The sequence below is a fragment of the Platalea leucorodia genome (assembly GCF_965183815.1).
Source record: "Platalea leucorodia genome assembly, chromosome: 4".
NCBI lineage: Eukaryota > Metazoa > Chordata > Aves > Pelecaniformes > Threskiornithidae > Platalea > Platalea leucorodia.
In genome coordinates, this window is record NC_138826.1 from 25,139,243 (window position 1) to 25,165,180 (window position 25,938).

A 25,938-nucleotide genomic window follows, 5' to 3' on the forward strand; every position below is an offset into this window, starting at 1 on the left:
TGCTTGTATCCAGGATCAAGGTACATATGAACCTGGTCTCATATTTTCACGTTTGACATCATCTGTTTCTGTGTGTCATACAAAAATTATTTATCTTTTTACAAAAATATCCCGTCCCAATAATCGTACAATTTTATATTAAAAACATACTTATACGGTTAGTCTTGTATTGCTTCCTGACCAATATGTCTTTTAGGTATAATAAGTAATAAAGAAACAAAAGGCAATGATAGCTAATTAGTGGTAACACCCATTTTACTTCTTTAAATATGTTTACATCTTCCAGGAAGGCATTGTAATAACTATAGGTAAGACCTTCTCCCAATGGGGATGTTCTTTATAAGTCTAAGCATTGAACATGGCTCCTACCATCACTTTTGCTTTTCTTTTCCCCCCCTCATGCTTGTGAGGGGATCACCTGTTATTTTAAGAGTTTCTTCACTTCAAACTGTTACTTAAAGATGCATCCAAGAGACACATCTTGTCACTTTATTAGTGGCTTGTTTTGGGAGAGTTGTATTTGTGTTAAGCTTAATCCTCCTTACTTTCGCAATGCACTTTAATAACTTCATACAGGAATTAACGGTGCTAAGCTTTAAAGGAGGTAAAAGTGATTTCAGTATTATTCCTGTTCTACAATACATTCCCTCACTGTTTCCTCTCGGTGTTTTTCTCTACCGCTCTTTTGCCTTAACTGTCAGATCTAACAATCTTCCAGGAAGGTTAATGTTGACAGGGAAACTCCCGCCCAACACCCCACCCCCCAACAATTACTATCCTCAAATTTACTACGGAAGCATGATCGTTTGCTGATCTTGTCTTATATTTACCCTTCAGTCCTGCTTTATACACTTCTTGCAATCAGATGATTATGTACTTAATTGAGAAGCTAGAAGTGGCAAATCAGTTTAAGTGCTTGGCTGTAGTTGTTGTCCTCAGTATCAAAATTGTAATGATATTGCAACAGAACCTCGTTGCATTGGTTGCTTCCTTACTTGTCTTACACGCAGAATTTAAGTGTATGCACCTGTGTACACATTTCCCCTCTCCCCCTGCCTCTCTGCTAATTTGGATATAAACCAGTTCTTTTGCCCACTTTGTATGTTTTGTTGCTACAACACAATTTGTTGTGTGTAGTTGGGGAATTTAAAGTAACATTGGATTAGATCAATTTGGTATAAGTTAGGCCTGTGCATTCACAGAATTTGTTCAGCTGTTTTATTTCTAGCATCATTAAATATTGTAACTTTTGATTTGTGATTAGGTTACTGGTGCTTACACAGCAGTGGTAGGAGTTTGCAGCTCTGACACGCTGCTCCTTTTGCAGAGCTACAAGTGAGGAACTGTTGGGAAAGATGTAGGCTTAAAAACTGTTCAGGAGGCAAAACAATATACACAAGACTTCAGTTCTTTCCTTTAAACTCCTTTTTATGGCTTTCCTTCTTAGGGAGGAGATGGGTAGAGTATTTAGAAGGAAATACTGATGCACTTAAACTCTCAACATATATTATGCATACTTCATAATATAAATGTATAGACAAAACTTTTTTTATAATCTGAATTTTGGAGAAGGTCTTTTCATGCAGTGGGGAGGCCTACGTTAGGGCTGAATGCTGTTTTAAAAAACAGTTTCAATGGCAAGTGTATTTTCAAAAACATGTCTCATGAGCTTAAGGCTACTGTACATGTTTACTGTTATGCAGAAATGCTCCTTCTAGCATTAGTTACTTCACTTGCTGAAGTAGCATAAGCTGAACTTGAGTACTTCTGTCCATATAAACTATGTATGCTGAGATGATTTGTCACTGTCGGTGACAAATGCTGGGTGATTTTTGGGCCCAGGAAGCTATTTTGTGGACACTGAGAAATGCCCTTTCCCCTTGCCATGGCCAAAAGACAAGTTTGGGATTTCTGGTGTCCCCCCACCCCCAATCACATGACCAAATATTTTTATTGATTTTTCTTTATGGATTACACTGTCCATGCAATTTTTATGCTTACCTAATAGGCACCTGTTCTTACAAATAAGTGAAAGGGTTTGGTTGTCAGATGATCACTTTTCAAACTGAAATAAAATGAAGGCATCTCCCTTAATTCTTCTGGATATATCTGAATGAGTGGAAGGGTCAGTTTAAGAATGGTGTTACATTTTTTGCTGTGAAACAAGGTGGGATAGTCTAAAACTATGAATCTTATTAGTTTGTGGCTATGTTGTCTTAAGAATAGAATTGCTTTAGAATTGCTTTAAAATACTAAACTGGTGTTTGGGGCAAATAGTCAAGTTTCTTCAAAGAAATGATGCTTGCTTTGATTTCTGAGCAGATTAAGTACAAACGAATGCATGTTCACTAACTCCACTAAATTAGAGCGTTGAATGAAGATAGACAATCACTTCTAAACTGCTTTATATTGTAGATATCCCAGAAACTCTTCACTCGGACAGTTATTGCAGTCTCCTGACTTTTGTCTCCTGTCTGCTTGGGGCTTTGGGGGTGGGGAGGAGGTTACCTCTGTCTCTGTAACTTGTAATCTTGAAGCTGAAAAGTTCTTGGTATAACCACTGGTGAGAATGAATTAATATTAATTTCTTACGTTACTTTCTCAGAGCTGACACCTTTTGACTAAAACTGTGCTGTAGGCTTATTTCCTTTTCTTTCCCATGTATCATTTAGGGGACACGTGTCTGTGCCGACCATGACACATTGACTCTCTGTGCGTGCAGAACTATAGTCTAACTGCATATTCAGCCCCAGTTCAAGGAATAGGGTCAGAGCTCCTAGGTGCTGAATGCTCTCTGCTGGTATTTAAGTAGTGCTAGAGGAGGAAAGAACAGTCCTTAAGTTCTACAAGCAGCACTCTCTTCTAGTCTTGTTTGTTTGTTTTGTTTTGTTTTGTTTTGTGTTTAAAAACAGTGATACTATAATCAGCTATCCAAAGACAGTGTGAAGGGAGTCAAATCACAGGTCCAACTAGAAGCTGAATATCTTCATTGGATTGGTATTCTAGCAGCTGTTTCTAGCTTAATTCATATGCTTTTGATTAAATGGGACTTTGAGAAAGCTGTAAAAATGCCCTGATACAGTGTTTGGTATTATAGTAGAAATACAGTTAAGTGGGGGAATGGAGGACTAACTAGTGCAGTAATAAATTTATGCCTCTCTAGAAATAAAAGTTGCAACTATGGCTCTGGCATCTTATGCATTCAGTGGTAACATTGTGATCTGTTTTCTGGTATGTTGTATATGAATCTTATTTCTGTTTGAATTCAGAGATTTCAAACTTTTAGAGAATGTACTTGTGATAGTAGAAAGATTTATTCCTGCAGAAGTCAGGAGGCTGCCCAGGGAGATTGTTGAACTCCATCCTTGGCAGTGTTCAGGACTCTCTGATATTTGTTTGCTGTGTTTCCCTGTTGTCTGTCTTGACATCAATTTATTTTTTACCATGAACTTGTCTCCTTCTCTGGACACACCATAGAAGTTCTTTGTCATCTTCCTTACAGAGATGATTCAACAGAGGTATTCTGGGGAAAAGACAGTGAACTTAGGAGATACAGGTTTCGGGAGGCTGTATAGATATTTATGAGGAATACCTTTTGCCTAAGCTGATGGTTTCAGTATTCCATTCTACTTCCACTCCACTTTTCCCCTGCAAGCACTGCAGGTGCTCTAGAGGACGCCATGTCAGCAGATTCTGCAAATTCTGATGAGGAGGGCAGACATCTTAGTGAAGGTCTTGTTTTTTCCTAGAAAGCAGTGCTGGAGTAGTGACTATACTGTGTGATTAGCTGCTGTTATGGGCAAGAGAACAGCATTTTCACCCAGGAAATAGAAGTCTTAGAATACAGAAAAAGATTCCTGCAATATCTTTTTTTCCCCTGCAGTTGTAATGGAGAAGATGACAAGATGCAAAAAAGGTAACAAAATATGAATTTGCCAGATGTCCTAACTGTTCTACTTCCTTCTGTACCTGTGGATATTATTGGTAGTTGTTGTGAAGGAAGAGATGGTGTTTTCTTTGTGGTGTATGTGGTGGGTTTTTTTTGTTGTTGTTTTTGGTTTTTTGATATACATATCTTACACCAGAAATTTATGCGTTTTTAGTTTAAATTTAAATTTTGCAGACCGTAAATGTTTTTGTGTTTAAAATGGAGTATTTAGGAAAACATACCTAGTGGTATCCATTCTTCCTTTTCCCTGTCATCCATGACAACATTTCATATTGTGAATGCATGAAGGATATCATAATCAATGTTGATGTTTTGGGGATGTTACAGTGCAGCTTCCTTCCCATGAGCTTCTGGGAGAGAGAAGATGTTAGGAAACACTTACAGAGTCATGATATTAGCAGCAAATTTGGCTTACAGCTGCTATTTTACCTACTGGTGGCTTCTGGTGTGGAGATGGTCTTTACCTTATTTTTTATGTGGCAAGGGGTATGGGGTATAATATGTAACAAAGTTACTAGTTCTCCTTCCTCTTTTCCAGCACACTTTGAATGATAAACTTTACTTCAATGAACAGTGAATTGTGCTTATATGCATACAGAATCATTGAATTGCAATTATATAACTAAAAGGTATATAAATCCGCAGGCTGTGTGGACTTTCCCTGATATGGGATTTGATGAGAAACCTTTTGAGAGCCTTTTTTTTCTAACAGTAGAAATTCCTGACTCTTTCAGGGTGAGGTGAGTTTTGTTGGCGTGTGTGGGAATAAGTTTTCTTACTCCTCTGTCACCAGAACAGGAGGGACTGTTGCCCCAACTACGAAAGCAGAAGCTGGAGAGGCTAGTCATGGTGTTCTTCCTGAGTGCATTTTAACTGTATTTTTATTGATTAATTGATGGACAGGAGGAGGATGGAAGAGAGGAGAGTTGTGTTTAGTCAGTAGCAGTAGAACTACCACCCATGAATTTCCCCAGCAGAAGGAAAGGGGTTGCTGTCCCTAAGAATTTAGTATATAGCAGAGAAATTGCTAAGAAACCTCTGTTACCACAAGCTCATTAATTTTGCCAAACAGCAGCAGTGATAACTATTATCTTACAAATATCTTAGAAGTACAAATTTGTTTTCTCAAGTATGATGAAACTTTAAAAGTATTTAAGAGGAATAGACTGTGTAAGCCAATGTCATAAACCACTCCTGACTTGACTTGTCTTTCAAGGAAGATCCTCTTCAGAATGCATTACTCTGTTCCTTAGTATGCACTTTGTGGTCTTGCTCAACAAACTCAGTCTAAATTGAAATATGTTACTGAGTGGCCAGTATCATTTTAAGTGTTGTGTCTGTAAAGAAAATAGTATTTGTTGTGATGCAAAAGTACTTGTCCTTTCTGCCTGCTCTCAACTCACTTGGTGAACAAATTATGGAATTCCTGCTAATAGCGCATTGGAAACTGGCAGATGTTGTGTGCAGCCTTCAAGTCTCCCAGCCGGCACCAAAGAATGACGCTGTTCTCTCTGCATATTCAAAGATACTTAATATAAGAGTAGTAGAAATACAACGCCTTTACAGATGTCCTAAATGACTGGAAACATGCCCTCTTCCACCACCCCCCTCTTGCCTTTTTAAGGGAAGAAAGCAAACTGGTCACTGTATAAATGTATGTGTTAATACATAGCTGTTTCATTGTTTTACATTGTGGGTGTTTTGTGTGTCATAGAGCAGAGTCGCATGTTTGCATGCCTGTGTTGTCACTTAGGTAATTAGTTAGCTGCTGTAAACCCTTGGAGGAGTTGAAATGAACACTTCTGGAATATCAGTTTGACTCCTGCCTGTCCGTGTCGTGTCCGCCCCCCCCCCCCCCCCCCCCGTCTGCCTTATTTTATCAGTTAGAGTGCCTTGGCCATTTGGGGTTTGAATGCATTATCAGAGGGGCCTACAAGGGGAATTAAAAATTATGTTACCAGGAAACATTGATTCTTGGCTTGCTTTATATCTGGCTTTCTTTTTATATGTTTTTAACATGTAATTTGAATTAATCACATGTTAATTTATTGGCAGGTTGGAAATGTAAATCTGAGACTGTGTTGCTGAAATATGCTGATCTGTGCTTGATCTGTGTACTGCTAGATCTATTGTAAATGAGAAATAAACCCACTGTTACTACAAGGAGATTCCTGATCTCAGATAAGCGTCACAGAACAAGTTGCATGATTTAAGTTTGTGTTTCTGAAGTTCTATCAAACATCATTTCAAGAAATAGTCTGTCATTTTATAAAAATAAGAAAGATGAGAGTGAAAAGTTATTTTCAGTTGCTGGGTTCACCTGATTCATGTATTTTGGCTTTTAAGCTTTGCTATTTTTTGAGTAATAAAATTATACAGGGGTTTTTGTGCGATATTAATACTTTCCCCTTCCTTTCCCCCCTGTTTTTCTTCCTCTCGTCATGTTTTGTCACTGTCATCTCTCTGCAAGTGTAGATTTATTTCTCATACAAATCGTTGTTTTCTTTGGCAGGAGCTACAAGCAAGTCTGTGTGAAATTATGTAATGTCTGAAAAGTTATGTTCATGATTAATTAGCCTATCATGAAACTATTTTGATGTGTGTGGAATAACTAGATCATACTTTTTATTTATTTGGCAGTGGTCTGACTCTGGTCAGATCAAGTAACTTTAGAGTGCATTGTATTAACTATTATATACATTACCTGATTACATTTGGAACATAAAATGTATGTCTTTTATTGGTCAGTTAATGTGAACCTCGCATTTGGGTTCAAATAAACTTTAAAGGATACTGGCTTGGGCTGCAAGTATGTCTTATTTCCCAAACAGTAAAATTTATAGTTGTTTGCTTAAAGCTGAGCACTCTTTAAATGGTATATTCAAAGAAAATTTTGCAAGAAGCTAAAAAATGAGAGAAAGATATGTTATATCTGAACTGCATTGACATCAGTGGCACAGCTCTCATATGGCAGCGGAGTCAAGATCTCAACCAGAATTCTAAGTCTGGAGAGGGCTTTCTGTACAATTTATACTGCAGGGTTTGGTGTGGTTTTTTGTTTGTTTGTTTGGGTTTTTTGTTTTTTTTTTTTTGTTTTGTGTTTGTTGTTGTTGTTTTGGTTGGTTGTTTTTTTTGGATATTTTTGTTTTGGTGTTTTTTTTTTTTTAATTTTGTTTTTTGTTTTCAAGAAATCTATCCAGTACAGTTAAATTATGTTCCAAAAATTCCATGGTGTAGAAGTTGAATCTTTCAGATGTTGACTTGGTTAGCAACGCTTCTTGTAAGTAATGAAGGCTTTTAGGGGTTATATTGTAAGCATCAAAGGCAGGGCAGGGGGGAGAGCAGAGGGAGAGAGCATGAGAGCAGGCCTCTTCTGTGGGTTGGGTTATATAGAATTCTTTATAGGCTGTTGTTGAAGTGATCTGTGTTTTAGACAAGTAGTTTTTGAAACCTTTTCTATGTTCTTTAAAAATTGTGATTTGTGTTACTTAATTGATATTGCACAAATGCTTGCTTTTTGCAAAACTGAGGGAGATACTGTGCTCATTCTAAATGTAATGAAGCATTTAAATTAGCTTTGCTGTTAAAAAAAACCACATCATTTTTTGTTTTCACGAAATTGATGGCATTATTTCTTATGCTATAAGCATAGATGCTTAGTTATAAGCATTTTAAAAAAATACTGGAGAGTTAAGCCACCAAAGGACAAGAGCTGTAAATAATACTTTGATTTAGACTGTTAAGAAATAGCAGTATAGCCAGTCTCGTTGCTTGTGCCTCAGGATCCACTGTCTACTTGCTACTTCTGACTGGTTAAGGGAGATACGTTTCTCACAGTAGCCTGTCAGGGAGCCTAAAATATGTAGAGTCTGTAGGGATCAGAATTGCAGGCTTCCTTGCAAGAGATCGAGGTCAGAATTTTGTTGTATTTATCTGCTAGTGCTAAACCAGCTGAACAGTGAGTACACGAAGTGAAAAATTGACCTGCTAGTTTACTTGTCCCTTGGCCTTACAGGTTAATCCACTCCTAAAGACTGTTCAGTGAGTTATACAGGGTAGCTCTTGTCATGCTGCTTCTCTGTTTCCATTGGGATATCACATTTTCTCCTGTACGTGAAGGAAGAGGTAAGGGAAAAATCCCTGCACAGAAAATTCTCTCATGAAGCGGATTCCTGCAGTATGTCTTACATGAGTTTGTCAGTGTGTCGTGTCCCAACCATGCTCTGCACTCATTTGGAATTAGATCAAAGTAAGTGATTCTGTGGTTGCACTGCACAAGAAAACTTACAATCTAAGTAGTTTGAATATTACAAATAAGACACTTGTTTTAATGGGCAGTGGCCCTTAACTGTGGATGATGATGTAGGTACAGGTTCTTTCATTGCTTAGTTCTGTAACTGAATGGAAGTGAACAGGAGCAGCTTCCTGTTACATTAAATAACCCTGTCAGTGTCAGAGGGAGGTTGATGCTAGAAGGCCTCAATGTCAGACTTGGGCATGGTCCAGTAGTATTGTTCAATTGATTTACTAAGTAATGATTTTTTTAATACAGTCTTTCCTTCAGTTATGCCTTTTTGTTGGAGTGGAAGTTTCTTACCACCTTCTGTAGGCTATCAGCAGTAAATACAGTTGCCTTTTTTGAGACAGAGCATAACCACCTTGAAGCACTGTTTAAAAATCCCTCACAAAATTACAGTAAGCGAGCTGCTGGCTGAATGAACTTCGCTATGACCCTTCTCCTGTCCTGTTTTTCTGTTGTACGAATTCTGACGCTAGTACTCGCACACTTTCCCTGAGTAGTGGGAAATATTAAATATTATCGGTAGGACAGAGAATGGCCTCTTGGACTTCACAGGTTTTGTTTGATACTACAGACTTTGAAATAATGTACAAAATAGATTAAAACCAGGGTTTGAGAGCCTGACTAGATTTGTTTCCAGAAGCCATGCAATACAAATTGCTGCAATAATTTTTTTCCCCCTAGCTTAAATGCAGTAGTTGAAGGCAAATCTCAAGCCTTTTTCATTTAAGAGACTTTCATTTAACTTTATTTAATAGGCCTACTTGCAAACCTTTCTAAGAAAAGCTGATCTTCTGTGAAGTATTTACTGGCTTTGTTCTGAGCTGTTTGAGCTCTGGTTTACATAGCATGGCTACTTAACAGTGCTTTATTATATTCTAATGGAGAAATTTTACCGTATTTGTAAAATGAACTACAGTGATCTGGGTTTTTAATTCTAAAATTACGTTTTGATTTGAGGGGGGAATTTCTTCACAGTATGTCAATATTGAACATTACCTATACATCTAAAGAAGCAGGGATTAATAGAGCAATATGTTTCATTTGTTTGAAATGCCAGACTCTTAGGTAGCTCCTTGGGGTATAGGGCTACTTTGCCTATTCACCTTTATTATTCCTCTGCCATAGATTTCAGCACTCGATCAAGTGAAAAACTGCTCTTCTCCTAGGTATTGTATAAAATATGCTGTATGTACTTTACAGATCTGGCAGATTTTCAATGGCATTGTGTCTTGAGCGATAGCTTGTAAAGGTAAACGCCTGCAAGCGATTTCAGTGTCTTGCCTGTTGAATAAACTGCTTTTCTTCTCTCAAGAATGAAGTTCAGTTCCTGTTGTGGGGAGTGGGGTGGGAAATGAAGCTGTTAACGTTTAATCAGCTATTTGTCCAGCTTTCTCCCTCTTCAGAAAGGAGACCAGGAATGACTTTATTTTAAAATAAATAAATGAAAAACAGATGTTTATTACTTGTATTGCTCTGTGGCTCACCTGGTAGAGTAGTATCTTAGTGCCAGCATTTTTAATCAAATAAAAATTAGTGACTCGGCAACAGAAAGGTCAGTGGCCTAAATGCTGTTACTTGTTGCCCATAGGAATATAGCTGTCTGGCTATGATAGTTCTCTACTACTTGGGTCTCAGTAAGAGAAGTGACTGTGTTATTTACAGTGATATTATTTGTATTGCATCTGCTCTTAAAATAATTGTTTGAGCAGAAAGGATGTCAAGTTATATGCATGTATTAAAGCGAAATCCTTTTAAAAAAACAAAACAAAACAACAAAAAAAACCCCAACACAACAAACCCAAAACTTAGCTCTCTCTATTTAAAGCTTCCATTTCATAATCACATTAGTAGAAGAAATCTAAAGAAATAGTTCTCTTGTGGTCCCATATCAGGTTCTGGAATTTGCAGCCGTAATTATTTTGCTTTGGTCCTAATATTTTTCCCTTCAGGTATGTGAGGCAACTAGGCAGGATATTTCTTGACTTTGTGCAGAAATTCAGCTGCTTCATCTTGAAGTAGAATGAGGCTCTGCTTGTTTTACTTAAAATTGCATTTCAGACACTAGCCCAGTCTCATAAAGCCCTACTTCTGTATTTAGTATAGCGCTACTCAAATCTAGATAGTGCTGACAGTAAACTTGCCCTAACTAAACTAAACAAAATATGCATATGATCAATTTAATATGCAATTAAACATTTTCCCTGAGCAATTAGCATCAAGACAACTAATAATTATCCTGTGCCACACTGCAAACATATTCTACACATTTATGTAGACTGACTTTGGTAATAAGTTATGAATAAAAATATGCATATATACAAACATCGGAGTAAACATAATATTATGGCAATGAAGTGTGTGCTTTTCATTCTGGAATTTATTTAATCTGCTTAAAAGCAATACTTTTCCCCAAAGAATGTAAAGATTGACATACCCATGGTATCATGGTCTGTGAATTGCACCACTGCTTACCTGCTTGTGATTACATGTGGCACCTGCTTCACCCTAGTTGCATTGCAGTAACAGGTAGAATTTGGAGATAGGAGATGCAATCCCATTCAAACAACTGTATGTACATGTGACAAAAACCAATGGATTCCATGCCAAAAAGTTTGGAAATCTCCTAAGCATATGAAGGAACTGAGATATGTGAAGAAAATGTGAAAATAAGAGGCAAGTGATGAGCAGAATTGTAGAAAGCTAGAGGCTTACGTAATTAAGTTTACCTCTGAATGAATACGTAGGAGTGTACTTAAAGGTGAGATTCTTGGAAAGGTTACATACTAGTGATGTGAGTGATGTGTATTTTTTAACTACATGTTGTCAAACACAATGGATGGCATTGTGGTTGATGATATAGATGAGGTTGTGATGAGGATGATAATGATAGGTAATTGTTTTAAAGCTTAAGTGCATCATTTTTGTGACAGAGTGCATGGCGAGTAACAGAAATGTATGATGCTCTTAAGACATCTAGATGGATTTAAAGGATTGAATTTTGAGGGAGATATGAAGAGTGAAAACTCTTACTTTGGAAAAAGAAGAATTTGAGCTACGTAAAAAGCAAAAGTATCACTTGGACGATGACATCATACTTTGACTAATGATTGCTATATTAGGAGTAATGCAACTTTATGTATAATCTGCTTGGTTGGATCTGCAGTAGTGGTTTCACTTTGGTCTGTGGTAATCAACGGTCTACTTTGGAGAGGGAATGAAGAAAAGCAAGCCTATTGTTGGTACACTGAGGTGGTTCTGTGTGCCAGATGAAAGAGTGAAGTCTTTTTTTTAGCTGGAAAGTGGAATTCAAGATATGTAGATTTTGAACCAGTTGCTGGTCTCATAGTAGGCAAGTAGGGGAACAGAAAGGATGAAGTTTGGAGTTGAAAAAGAAGAAAGTTTTGGAGCCCTTCTAATTTTAACTGTTCTTGAAATATCCCTTTGGATGAGTCTCAAGACATCAGGTTTTTTACATCTTAGGTGTAAAGAAAATGGATCGGATTTATCTTTATAGAAAATCTTAACTTCCAAATACGTTTTGAATTAATTTCCCAAGGGTACCTTGCAGAAGGTGAAAGATGGGAGCAAACCCAATAGTAGTTGAATGTGGAATTGGGGAACATCGTCTACATGCGGTACTTACTGATGGTGCATGGTCTTTTCAGTTTCATCTATTTGATAGAGACAACTTATAAATGTGAATTCCTGAAGAGAATATATTGCCACAGGTATCAATAACATAGCTGAAAAGTACTAAAATAACTTTTTTTTTCCCCTCGGTCTTTTCACTTCAAAACCACTAAGAGACAGTTTCAAGAAGTCTGAAGACTGCTTGGCCCAAAGTTAGATTTGCACAATGTAGGTGATGGTCATCAGAATTACAGGAAGATGCAACTGGAAAACTGCAGTGTATATAGGATGCGTTTACAGCTTGAGCTATTTATAAGCTGGCTGGTAAGCATAAGTACCCCTTAGTGGAAGGATCTGTAGCTGGGCTCTAATCTCACAGTGGAGAATACAGAAGAGGGGACTTGTGGATAGCCTTCTCATAGCTCCGTTATATTAATAGCCTTGGTTACAGGACTTTTGCCGTTATGTTAAAAACACTCTGACTAGTACCATAATGGAAAGGTGAATACACTTTTTAATTGTTTAGTCCCAGGTGCAGGACCAAAGTAGGAAACCCGCATATGAAATAAGAAATTCCCTCCCATTCAGGAGGGAAGAGCCTTCTTTCTCCTGTAGTGCTACCATAGGAATTGACAAAAGATCACAGAAGGGATACAATTTCAGTAAGTAAAGTATCTGAGTTCAGTAACTTTTGAAATGATAGCAGGGCCTACACATATCCAAAGTGTTGGTTTTAGGCTGTCTACAATAGTCTTGTGTGTCTATTAAACTTGGATTATAGTTTGAAAACCTCCCCTTTGTAAGCGTAGAGGTTTTAGATTGATGCTGTTAAAAATGAAAGCTGATCCTCCAGAGGACTAGGAGATTTATCTGTATTTTTAAGCTGCTGCTTTGTGCCCTTCTTCAGGAGATATATCCTGTGCTTTGTGTAGTGGTTTTTCAACAGAAAGTGGATTTTTTAAATTTTCAGTGGATATAAACTGCAAACAAAACATGAATGCAGGGTGACTTATGTGAAGCTAATTAAGAGGACTGGGGCAAATGAATAAAACTCATTCTAGAAAAGGTACATGTGTGTTTCTGTGGGGGTTTTGTGGCTTTTTTGATCAGGGTTTCTTCTTCCCTGCATGTTGAGTAATATTCACTATGCAGAGTGCTAATGTTAGTTGGTTTCTTGAACACAGCTGAAGCAACTTTAAGAAACTGAAATTAGTTTTTGGTTTTGTTTCTAATATCTTGTATTATTGCATGAAATAACAAAAGTCTGATTTGAAATAGAATTAGACTTTCATTGTCTCTTCCATATTGCAAGGAAAAGAGACTTTTGAAGCCTGAAGTTGCATTCTGTTTTCTAAGCACTAATTGTTGTGAGCTCCCCGTTCTAGGTTGTATTGTTTCCCAGTTTGGAAGAGGGAGCAGGAATGCTCCTTTCAGTAACTTAAAAATAGAAACTGTATTTAGAAAACTGTCTAGTAGTGTATGCTATTTTATGCATGTCTTCCTCATTACAGCGCTTGTTCAAGAAGATGCAGGTTAGCTTTTTGTCTATTCAGTTCCGTCAGCTGTTGTGATGCGTGTTGACTGAGGTTAATACTAAGGCACACAAAGCAATGTGGGGAGCTGTGTTCAAGTGGGATGTATCATGTCCAGGGAGGTAGATGATATATTTTCCTGTAAGAGCTAGTTAAAATACTCTGGGAGAGAAATTTCGAAACATACAAGTTTGCGTTGTAGGCTTGGCCATGTTTTTCAGGGTGGGAAGGAAGAGGCAGGTTTTTTGGTTTTACACTTCTTGGCTTAAAAAAAAAAAAAAAGTTGTTTTAAGGATATTACATGGAATTATTAGCTGAAGAACAATGAAAAAGCTAGGGGTAACTTACTGTATACTCTGCACACATCATTTCAGCTCAGGTTTGCACGGGAACTGGTGTGCTCAGGTGAATAGAGTTCTTAAGCCTGTTTAAGGAACCGTCATTTTCTTATGGGCTGAGGTGGGAGAGTGCTCCCTCTTCTGCTGTTACCTGTAGAAGTATGTCCATTTGGATGCATTTTCAGGAGTTTCCCGCCTCATCATGAGTGCAGGATGGAAGTGAGATTTCCAGTTCTCAAGACAATGATTCAAGAACATTATATGGGAGATGGTCTTTATATGTGTGCCCTCACAATCTTCTTCACCAGTCAACTGCTGATTGCTCTGCGTGCACACAAAGTGGAGGTCACAGACCTGCAAAAATGTGTTTCGAACTCTGAAATCCAGTATCACTGTTGCAGTTAGATGTTTTTGGGGTGTGTGAATCCAGGAGGACACGAAGGGTTTTAAACTTCTCAGTTTTGGCTAATTTATGTACCTCTGACAGTTACGTTCTATATCATAATTCCAATACAGACATACCCTTGAAAGTACAGGAGGGGGATATGGGCAGAGGAAGCCACCGTGTAGTAAGGAAATAGGAGTTTTATAGAACAAAAGAGAACACAAACCTGTATTCTAGCAGTGAAGATACTCTTGGGGAAAGAGGAGAAGCTTCAGACTATAGTTCTTCCTCAACACACGCTGTTAATGTAATGTAGAATTAAAGGTGTAATAAAAAAATTTGGCACGCTGAACTGTCCTCTTTTCTTGGAACTGCCCTTGTGCTGGCTTTTGCTTTGTGCTCTCTGAATGTATAGGTGCTACCTTAAGGTTTGTAGCAGGTCTAATGTTTTCACACTTCTGCAGTAATAGCCTGTCTGCATGTTTTTACCATCGTTTGAGTTAGTGTATACTTTCTACCATGTGATACCTGTGTGGTTAGCTCTCCCATGTAGAGCTAACATGGGATCTACTGGACAGTTGTAATTAAGAAGTTGTTTTTAAAAAAAATCAGTTTAGCTTACCTTATAATAACTAGTTCCTGAAACATGATGGCTTTTTTGATATGCAGAAAGTATGCTCAATTTTTTTACTCTCAGAATGGGTGCAGTAAGAGGATTGCAGCTGAAAGTACTCATAATGCCTTGCCTTGCCTGTGACCAAGAGGAACTGCTTCAGTAGCTGAGACTAGAAATTGGTACCTGTGGCTCATTCAGTTTTTGTTTTTCAAGATTATTTTTTTGAAAACAGTATTTAGAGGTGCTATGGGTGGTATTTCTTGTTCAAAGACTTCTTTTTTTCAAACTATGATGTGATGGTCAAAAAAAAAAAAAAAAAAGGGCAGATAGCCCATGAAGGTGCTTTATCAAACTATAGGTATTCTGAGAAAGCAAGCTTGCTGCTTCTGTCCTTCTTAAGGCTGTAGATAGTTAAGTAATTGAAGTAGGGTAAGGATTGAGACCAGAATAGTGGATCCCTAGTGAAGGTCATGGCAGTTTCCATTTTCAATAAAATTTGCCTGTCTATCTTGTTAACCCTGAAATTACTTGCATGCTGTTTCTATTCATCGGATAATAGAGATCTAATATTTGTGTGTTGTGCATAAGGATGTGTCTTCCAGCAGTTTGTCAGATGATGTTGAGGTATTTCTGAAAAGCCATTGAGAGACAGTTACAAATGTGAACAATTGAGGTTTTTGGTTTACTGTTCAAACTTAAATTTCTTGGGAGTGTGTGTGAAACTTTTTATTTCTTTTAATGTGTGTATAACATTTAATGAGACTGGCACTTAAAACCATAATTGTGTGTACACAGCTAATGCCTAACAGTTTTCAGACAATCTGTTTAAAGCCTCAGAGTGCTATAGCAATGCAAATAGTAATCTCCTTGCTTTCAGTGGGATTTATACTTGTGGGTAACTTTGCATACTCAAAAATAAGACTTTCAGGACTTAACAATGTGACTTTTTGGGGAGTGGGATGTTAGAACTTGCTAAATGCTTTAAGAATTTAATGGGAATTATAAATGTAATCAGATGAGCATGTAAATTCCACAAGCACAGAAAGTACAGTAGGAAAAAACCTGTTATTTTGGGCCAGAGTTTTGAGACAAATTCTGGCATAAGGTAGAAGAAGTCCAGCTGAATTTTTACCAAGGATTCATCTTATGCAGTGGCAAAGCCAGTTAGTTTCTCAGAATAGATACCTGTGATTCATTAAAATAAATAATTAAAATCATTTACTGGTTGCATAAATTACTTCTAAGTCTTTGCTTAAATATGGAAACTGTACTAATTTAACTAATGCTAACGCTATGTTGTTATTTCTAAATTAGTATGATTTTTATGTGGAACAATCTCAGGGTTTGCAGCATATGTGAAGACTGTGAGAAAGCAATAAGGATAGTGGGTCCTTAATGTTTCAGAAATTGTGTACTATGCTAAATAGTTGAAACTTTATTTTTTAAATCAATTACAAAACACTTCCTTAAGTCACCAAAACCAGTATGTTTCATGATTTTTAGTCTTTATCTGTAGCACAGAGTTACTAAGCATGGTTTTTCTTGTTGTTTTCTGAATGATGACACTATAATCAAAATTTAGTGTAAACGCATTCAAATTATTTTTAGTGAAAACGGTCTTAAGTGTTAGGATAATCACAAACAATTATTGTCTAAAATGGGTTTAAAACTACAAATGTTATGAAATTACATTTTGGGGGTGTTCTTATTCTAAAATAAAGATTGGCATGTGGGGGAGGAACCTGAACTTTTTAAGGTAAGGTTGCTGTAGCATCCAATGCTCCACTGACATCTTTGGTGCTATAATTGAGTCCTTGCCAGTCTGTGGACATGGGGCTAGCATCCTTCTTAGGCCTGAAAACCTCACAGTAGTCCTTGGGTAGCCCATGGTTTTTTTTCTAATTACTGCAGTAACCCAAATCTGGAAACACTAATCTCTGCTCTTTAATTCACTGTTCTTTCTGCTTTGCCAGACGTTAAAGTTGGAGGATATTTTAGATGCTTTATGGTGAATGATGTCACTCATGCTTTTTCTCTTTTCCTTTGTTATGTGGGTGGTTGCTCTTCCTTCCTTTTTCTACCCTGTATCGAATGAATGTAAGAGGATGAGCTGTGATGCTGTTCTTTGCCTCACCTGCTGCACCAACTTGCAGCCTCCCTTGGCCCCCCCGCAGTCCCCATGATTTGTTCTGCTGTTCATGCGTTCCTGCTTTGCATGGTGGGGTAGCAGCTCAGAAATCTTCCTTCTCCCATCACTCAGGTTGAGGATACATAGGCACACTGAGGTGAAATCATCAGTGGGTTTGCATTGCCCTCCTGATGAAAGGCAGTTGCTTTCAAACTTGACTATCTGATGGTCTTCAGTCTTTCTCTCTAGATACTCAATAGTGGGCACTTGAATATGATTCTTGTTCTGATGGTTTTGGTTTCTTTGTGGGGTCTTCCATACAGCAAAAAAAAAAAAAAAAATCATAGTGTGTATGATATACCAAATTTTTGTTGGGACTAACTGAGCTGCAGACCTTACTTCTTCCTTCATCTTTTTAGTGCCCTTTTTAGGAAGGTCGGGCATTTGAGATCAGAGCAAGCGTTTATATAATGCCTAAAGCAGAGACACTGACTGGGGCCTGCTAAATAGTCTGTGATACTCTTTTTAGTAAGCCAGTCTCTTGAAAACATACCTGCATAGCTTTTCTGGGTCACACAGCTTTTATGACAGTGCTCTGATCAGCTGCAGTCGGTGGTTGTTTATAGGAATAACTTTGCCTCTGCATTTTTGCCTGAAGGGAAGGGGGGGCTACATTTGAGACTTCTGTTGTGAATGTTAAAAATAATGCCTGGTTTAACATTTGTACTATATGTGTAGCAGGATTAAATAGGTATCTCCTAACAAACTCTAAAAATTAATTAGTGTAAAGTAATACGATCTGTTGAAAACTTGTATATATTTGAGAAATTTATATACTGTCTTTTACAACTTAATCCTTTCTTTCCTGCTTATTGTAGAAACTAAGGATGTAAACTTGGGCAGATTATCACAGTGTGTGCATGACGAGGGTTTCTGAGCCAAAATTACTGATGACAGTAAAAATATCGTGATATGGTACTTGGTTTTAACACTATTTAGGGGATTGATGGACTGCGGTGGTTGGATGTGTGATGTTTTAAGGGATTGATTGACTATGACAGTTGGATGTATGATGCTTAAATAAGTATTGTTCAATTTCTAATTGGAAAGTAAAATAAAAACCCAACCTGTTTACTGGTGCTGAGTTGATGGTCTGTTATTGCTCTATGATATATAATATATTTAAAAAGAAAAAAATCCTATTGCCTGACTGCTTTTTGTGAAACTTCAATTTCTGAACACAACTGCATGTTGGCATAAGTTATGAATTTTCTGCAAATTTGCCCCTGCTGCAATTAGAAATACAGTTATTTGAATAGGGCAGCCTTTTAAAATTTGGATGTACAATTTCTAGTGGCCTAGAAAACTAAACCCTTTTGAAAGTTGTAATTTACCTTGTTCCCAAAATTAAAGGAATGAAAAATTCTTTCAGTTTATTAGCTCTGTTAAAGAAATAATAGTATGTTACTGGATAAGCGCTATTCAGACCTATCTTCAGTGACAGAGCAGACACCGTACTCTTAAAGTTTTTGTAAAGCAATTATTAATGTGGTTCTTAAATATTAGTTGAAAAAGTTATTTTCCTTTTAAACTGAGGTTGAATAACAAGAAAACATTACTGGTTCCCCTGGTATAAAGTATTGCAGTGTTGAATAACTGGCTGTACTAGTTTGTGTAAGAGAGAAAATGGAATTAACCTTCCTGGTGACTAATCATTGTTTTTCAGAAGATAATGATAATCAATTGCTGTTTTAGAACAGAAACTAGTGATTAAGAAAAGAGATGCAGGTAGGAGATGCATTTCTGTTTGGATTATATTCTGACCCAGTCAAAAAACCAAACCAACAAAAAAAACAAAAAAAACAAAAACAAAAACAAAAAACAAAAAAAAAAAACAAAAAAAAAAACAAAAAAAAAAAACCCAAAACAAACCCTGAGCAAAACCCCCACTTGTTTATCCTAATTGAGACAGTTGTGAGCCAGAAATAATATGACCAGTATGAATATAGTTTTGCTTTGACTGTACAAGCTAAAGCCATATGAAACTATGTTTTGTTTACTGTTTTGACAAGAATGTGTGTGTTCTTAACTTTCAGTAGCTCAGAGATCAGACCCAGTAATACAGTTATTAATGTAAATGGCCTCAAAATATATCCTGGAGCCTGTAAGTTTCTTGAAAACTTGTATGTGAAGTGATAGGATTTGCAAGCTCTCTATTATTAGGTTTGGTATGGGAACATCAGTCTTTGTAGCCCTGAACTGGCAACAACCTTTGTCCTTTATTTTACCTTTAGTTAAAAACAAAAAAAAAAGGGGGGGGGTGTGTGAAATGGGGAAGTAAATGAATGTTGGCTAATGGCCATGTCTTTTCCTAGAGCAAGAAAAAAAATCTTGGAAAGATAAATGAGATTGTGGACCTGGATTTGAATGATATGTGATGTTTTGTAAATTATTTATCAGAGCAAGCCTTTCTGAAATGGCTAAAGCACTGTTGTATCACAGGGAGAGAGAAATGGTGTGGTTGCCAAGAGGAGATTTTTACTGGATTCCACTAAAAGAATAATCTTTCTTTTAAAATTGTCTGTATTAAACTTTAAGTAGCAGTTAAGAAATGTCCACATGATGCTGCAAGTGAACAGTTGTGTTTGGATAGCACTGGACCAGTTTTCTGCTGGTGATTATTGGTGTAGTTTATGGTGTTTTTTTGTTAATATAATTTTGCTCCAAATACAAGTGTGTTTAAAAGTGTAATGATGGGACAGATCTGTTGAATTATGATATCTTACTGGCAAGAATAGTAACTAACTAATTTTCTTTTATTTGTATATGCATTGTTTTTAACTTGTAAGTGAAAAATTCTGCAGGTAGCTGATATATCCTTTCCCATCTATAGAATTCCCATCTCATTCAATGTCATCCTGCCAAAACTGATTAAAAAATTTTTTAAATTTTTTTGAAGCATGACTAAATTGGAAATCTGCCAGTTTTATAACTTCAACAATTATTTTTGTCCAGGTAGCAATTTAATATTTCAGCTATCCATATAATCCATAATGGAGGCCTTAGTAAGACTAAGGACTGCAGATGATGTTTGTTCCTATTAGTTATAAGATGGTAATATTGCTGTTCCCTTTTGTAGTTTATCGAAGAGAACAGACATCTCCATACCTATGAATAGTCTTCGGCTCTGGTCATCTTTTATGTATATTCTTTGGGGTATACAAGTATGTCAATAGTCCGATAATTGGATTGTGAAGAGATGAACAGTGAGCAGACCTTCTGAGTGCTAAGCTTTCAGAAAAATACTATGCCTCAGGTTTACATGGAAGTGGTTGTAGGCTAGGGTAAGGGTATGTGTGCTTCTCTTGGCTGGGTAGGACAACTTCACCTTGCTGGTGTCAGTGTTCTTTGGAATCTGCTGCTTGATTTAAGAGGATTCTAAAGCTCAATAATATAAACCTAGTTTCAATATTTCTATATTATGTTGTGTTGAGGTATAAGGGCATATCTACACGGAACTGATGCCTTCTCAAGAATACCCTTAAAAACAAGCATTCCCCACTTCCCAGAACTGTGATGGAATACAGATCTGTAGGTCAAGTGAAGATAGTCTGTCAGCTTTCAAAGTATTGTGGCATAGAGTGGAAATGTAAAATCTGAAGATGAAAACAACACGTAATTACTCTGATACATAAAACTAACAGCATTGCTTAGCTAAATCTGGAAACTATGAATTTGCAAAAGAAAAAATTTTGTTTTTTGAGGAGTTGTGATGCTAGCTGCTAGAAGCCAGTCTGGGAAGGTACTCTATTATTTGAGTATCCCACTGGAGAAATAGTTGCACATCATTTTATTTGTTACAGATCTATCTACACATACTTTTACGTAGGCATTAATACATGAATATTTTGGATGATGTAGTTAAGTAATTTCATTGAAGCTCTAAAATTTACTGCATAAACTGTTTCGGGATGTTTAATCTCTAATAGTTTGTCACATAGCAAATTAGGATGATCGGGAAGTAAATTTGTATGAATTCTTAAGTATTTCCCTGAAAAGTTCTGTGTATTGCTTCCAGACATTGAAAGATCTGCTTTTTTTTTTTTTTTTTTTTTTTTTTTTAAATTCCAATTGTGTATCATAGCTATTGGGACTCATCAGAATGGAATGGATAACTGTTGATCTGTTGAATCCAGTGTTTTTACCCTAAAATGGTAGTTTCAGAGGGAGGTATGAGTCGTATTGGATGGAAAAGTAATAAAGGATGTCTTAAATTTGGGAGTTTCTTTAAAAGTGCCTGTTTTTCTTGTGGAAGGGAACTGTATTCATCTGTAATAAAGGCCAGTTTGCATCTTTGAGCACTATTACATCTGAAGAAAAAGTGATTGTGTTCTGGAGTTGAAATTGTGTGTTCAAGAATAGCGTCCCAAGTTCTAATTTTTGCTCGTTTTTGTTAACACTAGTCTTGTATTGCAGAGGTTTACATGGACTAGTACACAAGGTTGCTTATTATGGGCCAACTTAACATTTATGAAATCTGTTACGATAATCAAGTTTAGTATTCCAAAGTTAGTAAAAGGGACATTTGACTTAGTAATTAATATGTGGTACAACAAAATGTCAGGTAAAAGTGAAAGAAAAGACCGTTGAGAGAGTTTTTGGGTGTGTGTTTTGTTTTGTGGATTTTTTCTTTTTTTTTTTTCTAGCTAACTACTCTGTTTATTTTTAAATCTAGCCACGAGCTGATCCCATCCCGATATGTAGCTTTTGTTTGGGAACGAAAGAATCAAATCGTGAAAAAAAACCAGAAGAGCTGTTATCTTGTGCAGACTGTGGCAGCAGTGGTAAGTTGACTGAATTTACAAATACTAGAAATGTTTAAGTCTGGTTTTAAGGTATTAAAAATATTTTAAACTTCTGAATGTTATCCTCTCTGTGGACATAGATTGAGAACTGAAACAAAGTGGGAGGTGGAAGAGACTTTCTCTTTTTTACTAGAATTTTGTCATCTGGATAACTACAAATGAGAGGTGTGAGTTCATCTTTATGCCAAAAGTATAGATCTGCTGAGTAGATTAATAGGGAAACCATACTTGTAAAATACAGGAATTCTGTTATTGTTTGGGATCTATGTTTGATCTGAAAACTCAGTTTTGCATTGTGACATCAAATGATGATCAAGAATTTTGTTTGCATGGATTTACAACGTTTTAGAAGCTGAGGAATAATCGTAACAGTAGAGACTGTGTAGCAGTCTTTGTTGTTGTGTATCTTGTGTACCCAATTCATTTTTTTATAAAATTATTTTGTTACTCAAGTGGGAATTTGAATAATATTTCAAATAACAAATTAAAGCTGTTAGGCACCTGCTACTTGTCAGGCACAAGATAGTGATTCTCTACTGATCATGTGTACCTTGCTCCCGTGTGTTGCAGCCGCTCTCGCAGACTCCACGTAGCTGTTCTGAGAGCAGGTGCTTCCCTTAAAGTGAGCAACTAGGTTAATTTTGAAATACTGTAGCACAGTGTTGCTTTGCACAGTGCTTGTGCATGGATGGTACCAAATGTGTTCTTGGCCTAGGTTATTCCTGATTCACGGAGGGATTTGGCTAAGAAACTGGCAAATCTCTTTAGCAACTCTATGCCATAAAGCTTTTTCTGGTGTAACTATAGAGTTCTGGATGTGAAAAGCCTGTGATCAGTTTAGCTATTCTGAAAATCCCCTGTGAAAACTCTTCTTCCAGCATAAAGCTATTTATTTAGCCAGTATAGTTTGTCAGTTGAGTGGACTGCTTTTGTTTAGCTGTGCCAGTAAAAAAACCTTCTGCTCCCATAAGCTTACATCTGCATTGGGAAGTACTTTCGGTAAAGCTTTGCAATGTAGACCATCCCATCTCAGCTCAGAGACAAAATAGCAGTGCTGCTTAAAGTCGCAGGCTGCATCATCCAGCTACTTGGTGCTACCCCTTTGTGCTGGCATCTGGTTGCATATAAACTGGATTGAGGAACAAATGTAGTTGAAAGACAACAAGTTTTATCAGTTCCCCAGTGCAGTTCACTGCAGACCCATACCAACTTCTATGCCAGAATGAAGAAGAGTGAAGTGCTTGGGAGGGAAATGAGCAGAGAAGCGGTAGGGTCTGTGTAAGCCAGCACTGCTTTTGAGAAGGCTGAAAGTATTGGTTTGGTGTCTTTGAATTCAGAGTCCGTGTGTATCATCATTTTGTAGGTGTGCTGAAGATAGTCTGTCTTGGATACTGTGATAGCTACATAAGTACTTGAGTAAAAACAAAACAGCGTGGATCAAAAATGTGTTTGCAGTTAATCAGCATATGCTTTTGATTGTGTGCTTCTGAATCTGTCACACCAGACAGATCCTTTGTGTTTTAGCCAGTGTATTTTTTAGAATATTCTAGGTAAATGATTAAACAGTGAAGTAAGGAAGTGACATTTTCACCCTAATACGCAAAACCAAACCCTGTAGATTTTAAACTGTCTTCCTTTAATGGTTTACAGCTTTCCTGTATTTTCAAATCTGTATTCTAATATTTACAAATTTAATGGGATTTGTTCTTGGTTAGACTCTGGTACGCAGAGTTTACATTAATCAGGTGAGCTTGGATATCAGCAACTCTTCTGTTGTGTAGTAATCCCCTGGTAGGGCTAAGATGCTTTAGAACTGGAAGTCTTGACTTTCATGGATCAGCTTCCATTTGAATTAACACTGATACATTCTCTCTGCCTCATTAAGACTAAATTATCTTTAATTAGTTCCTCAGATGTATTAGATATAAAGAATGAAATGCTGAGACTGCCAATCAGATTGCTGGATGGTTAAACTTTAGCTACTGATGCCTAACTAAAATAAAAACCAATCTCAGTGCAATTTATAAATAACAAAACTTCACTCAAGTGGAGGTTTATTGTAATTGGATTTGTAATTTTGCACATTGCAGTGTATCTCAAAGCTGGCCTTGCTGTCTAACAAACATAAAAGAAATTGCATGTTGCACACAGTAAGCAAATTGTTCAGTTGATCAGAGATTAAATTGCAGTGCCCACTACTGGCATGTCTGCTTTCCTTTATGTTTTTGTGTCAGTTGCTTGTGTCTCTTCAGGTAATGCTTCTGCGTTCTGAAAGCAGAAACTATCTGGATATCTGCACATTTCATTGATATTACTCTTATTTTATGTTATTTGGGAGGATAATGTATTTGGGCAGTAGAAATGAAATGCACTGCTATGTCACTTTGCACAGGGCATTTTCTAAAGGAGTAAGATGAGAGGGATGTCAGATGCGAGAAAACAAATCCTATTATGAAGGCAGACATTATCCTCTTCCCCCGCTTTTTTCCTTATCTTGATTTTGAAAAATTGGTAGACTTGAGAACTGGACTGAAACTCTACTTCCGTTTTCCCGATTGAGACGTGCAGAAGCAATTAAAGAGCTGCTGCTGATAGATTTTAAAAGGGAGTTGAAGTCTTGGAAAGAGGAGGAAAAAAGTTGAGTCACTGGGGAACTATAATGAATATTTTAAAAAAGGGGGGAAAAAATAGCTAGAAGTAGAATACCTGTGGGTACTGTCCTTCCAAACAAATAATATGTTAAGCTGAGAAGGCAAGAGGGTTACTGATCAAAGATGGGTAGGGTAGGCTGGAGAGCAGAACACCAAAGATATTGGAGTCAGGTCAAGAGGAATGGGGACAGAAAATGTTTGGAAAGGACTGTGCAGAGATTGCTTTATAAAGGAGACTTAGAATATGCTTTAAGAATAAGGGAATATGGGAATTGTCTTAATGATTGCCGTCTGCGTGAGGATGTTGGCTAGTTGGATAAAATGAACTGCTAAGAAACCTGCAGGTGGAAAAACCTACTACATGCCTGAGATAGGTGCGCTGATCCTCTCTGCTCATAGCTAAAGTCACCCTAAATAATAATGCTTTCTGCATAAAAGGTTGTGAAACACAAGGGAGTTTTCTGTGAACTGTCTTATACGTTAGTTCCCAATGTTTGTATCAAAGTTAAAAATAACTGGAGATATTAACATATCTAACTTAGCACTGTACATAATTGTTGTCACTGATATAATGCTTGTTCTTTTAAAAGAGTAGTTGTTTTGTCAAATCCTTTGAAGAATAAACAAGGCCCAAATTTGCAATGAGAAAACAAAAGTGGACAGGTTAAAGGAGGTGCCTTCAGTCACAAAGGAGTGAGACGTTCTATTTTAACTTCCAGATCTCACCTATTTCTGCCACATCAACGTATCACAAATCTTAACCTTTTCTAACTGGGATGGATAAGAATGCATTTTAAGTGTTTAATTCTTAGTAGCTTTATTTTAAAGTAAGCCTGTATGTATTCCTGGTGGAAATTGCCAGCTTTCAAAGGCCCAAATTTCCAGTAATCTGTTAAACTTGTGTGCTACATTAAAATATTGATGTTGCTGAGGTTTAAAAGAAAGTCGAGTGATTGAACCAGGAGAAGTTACCATCTGAAACACTTCAAACTAGAGACTGATCAAGTGTTGAAAACCTCTTGGCAGATGTATCGGCTTCTGGGTATGGAGAAGATAGTATGTTCTCGGTTTCAGTTTAGATCAGTTAGAGCTGAAATACTGCGAATTTTGAAGCCAGAAACATGCTTTCCTTCTTCCAACTCTTTCAGATTTAAAGAGGGTCACAGTGACTCTGTTTAACTGACTACAGAAATTTGTTAAGCTATGAAAGCAGTTAAACAGGGTCCCTTTCAAAAGTGAAACCCGGGTTGATTACCACTTCATGCCTGGTAGGCGTTACCCTCTACTTGTTATTGTTATATTTGCACTATGTCAATTTGTGTTCAAAATGAAGAGTGTAAGTATTACCAGCTATTAAAGAACAATGCCATATGGTATTTTGAAATCTGAAAATTTCTGTGCTGTCTCTGCTAGTGCATACCTAGGAAAGACGGCAAAAGAACATGGCATATGCATAGTGATGATTCTCATTTGCACTCTTCCAGCCTCTAGTTATTTGTGGCTCAAGGACTTGGAGTTGCAGGCAGAATCTTCATAGTTAA

General features: G+C 37.0%; 1 protein-coding gene across 7 annotated transcripts in view; it reads left to right on the top strand.

The window, feature by feature from the left end:
- The window catches only part of KAT6B (lysine acetyltransferase 6B), a 119,340-nt gene that overhangs the window by 40,781 nt on the left and 52,621 nt on the right, over nucleotides 1-25,938 (top strand). For all 7 annotated transcript variants that reach the window (XM_082308049.1, XM_082308053.1, XM_082308054.1 and 4 more), the window contains one exon: nucleotides 21,617-21,725. In XM_082308049.1, the coding sequence (XP_082164175.1) occupies nucleotides 21,617-21,725 (109 nt within the window). The remainder of the gene's footprint in view (nucleotides 1-21,616; nucleotides 21,726-25,938) is intronic.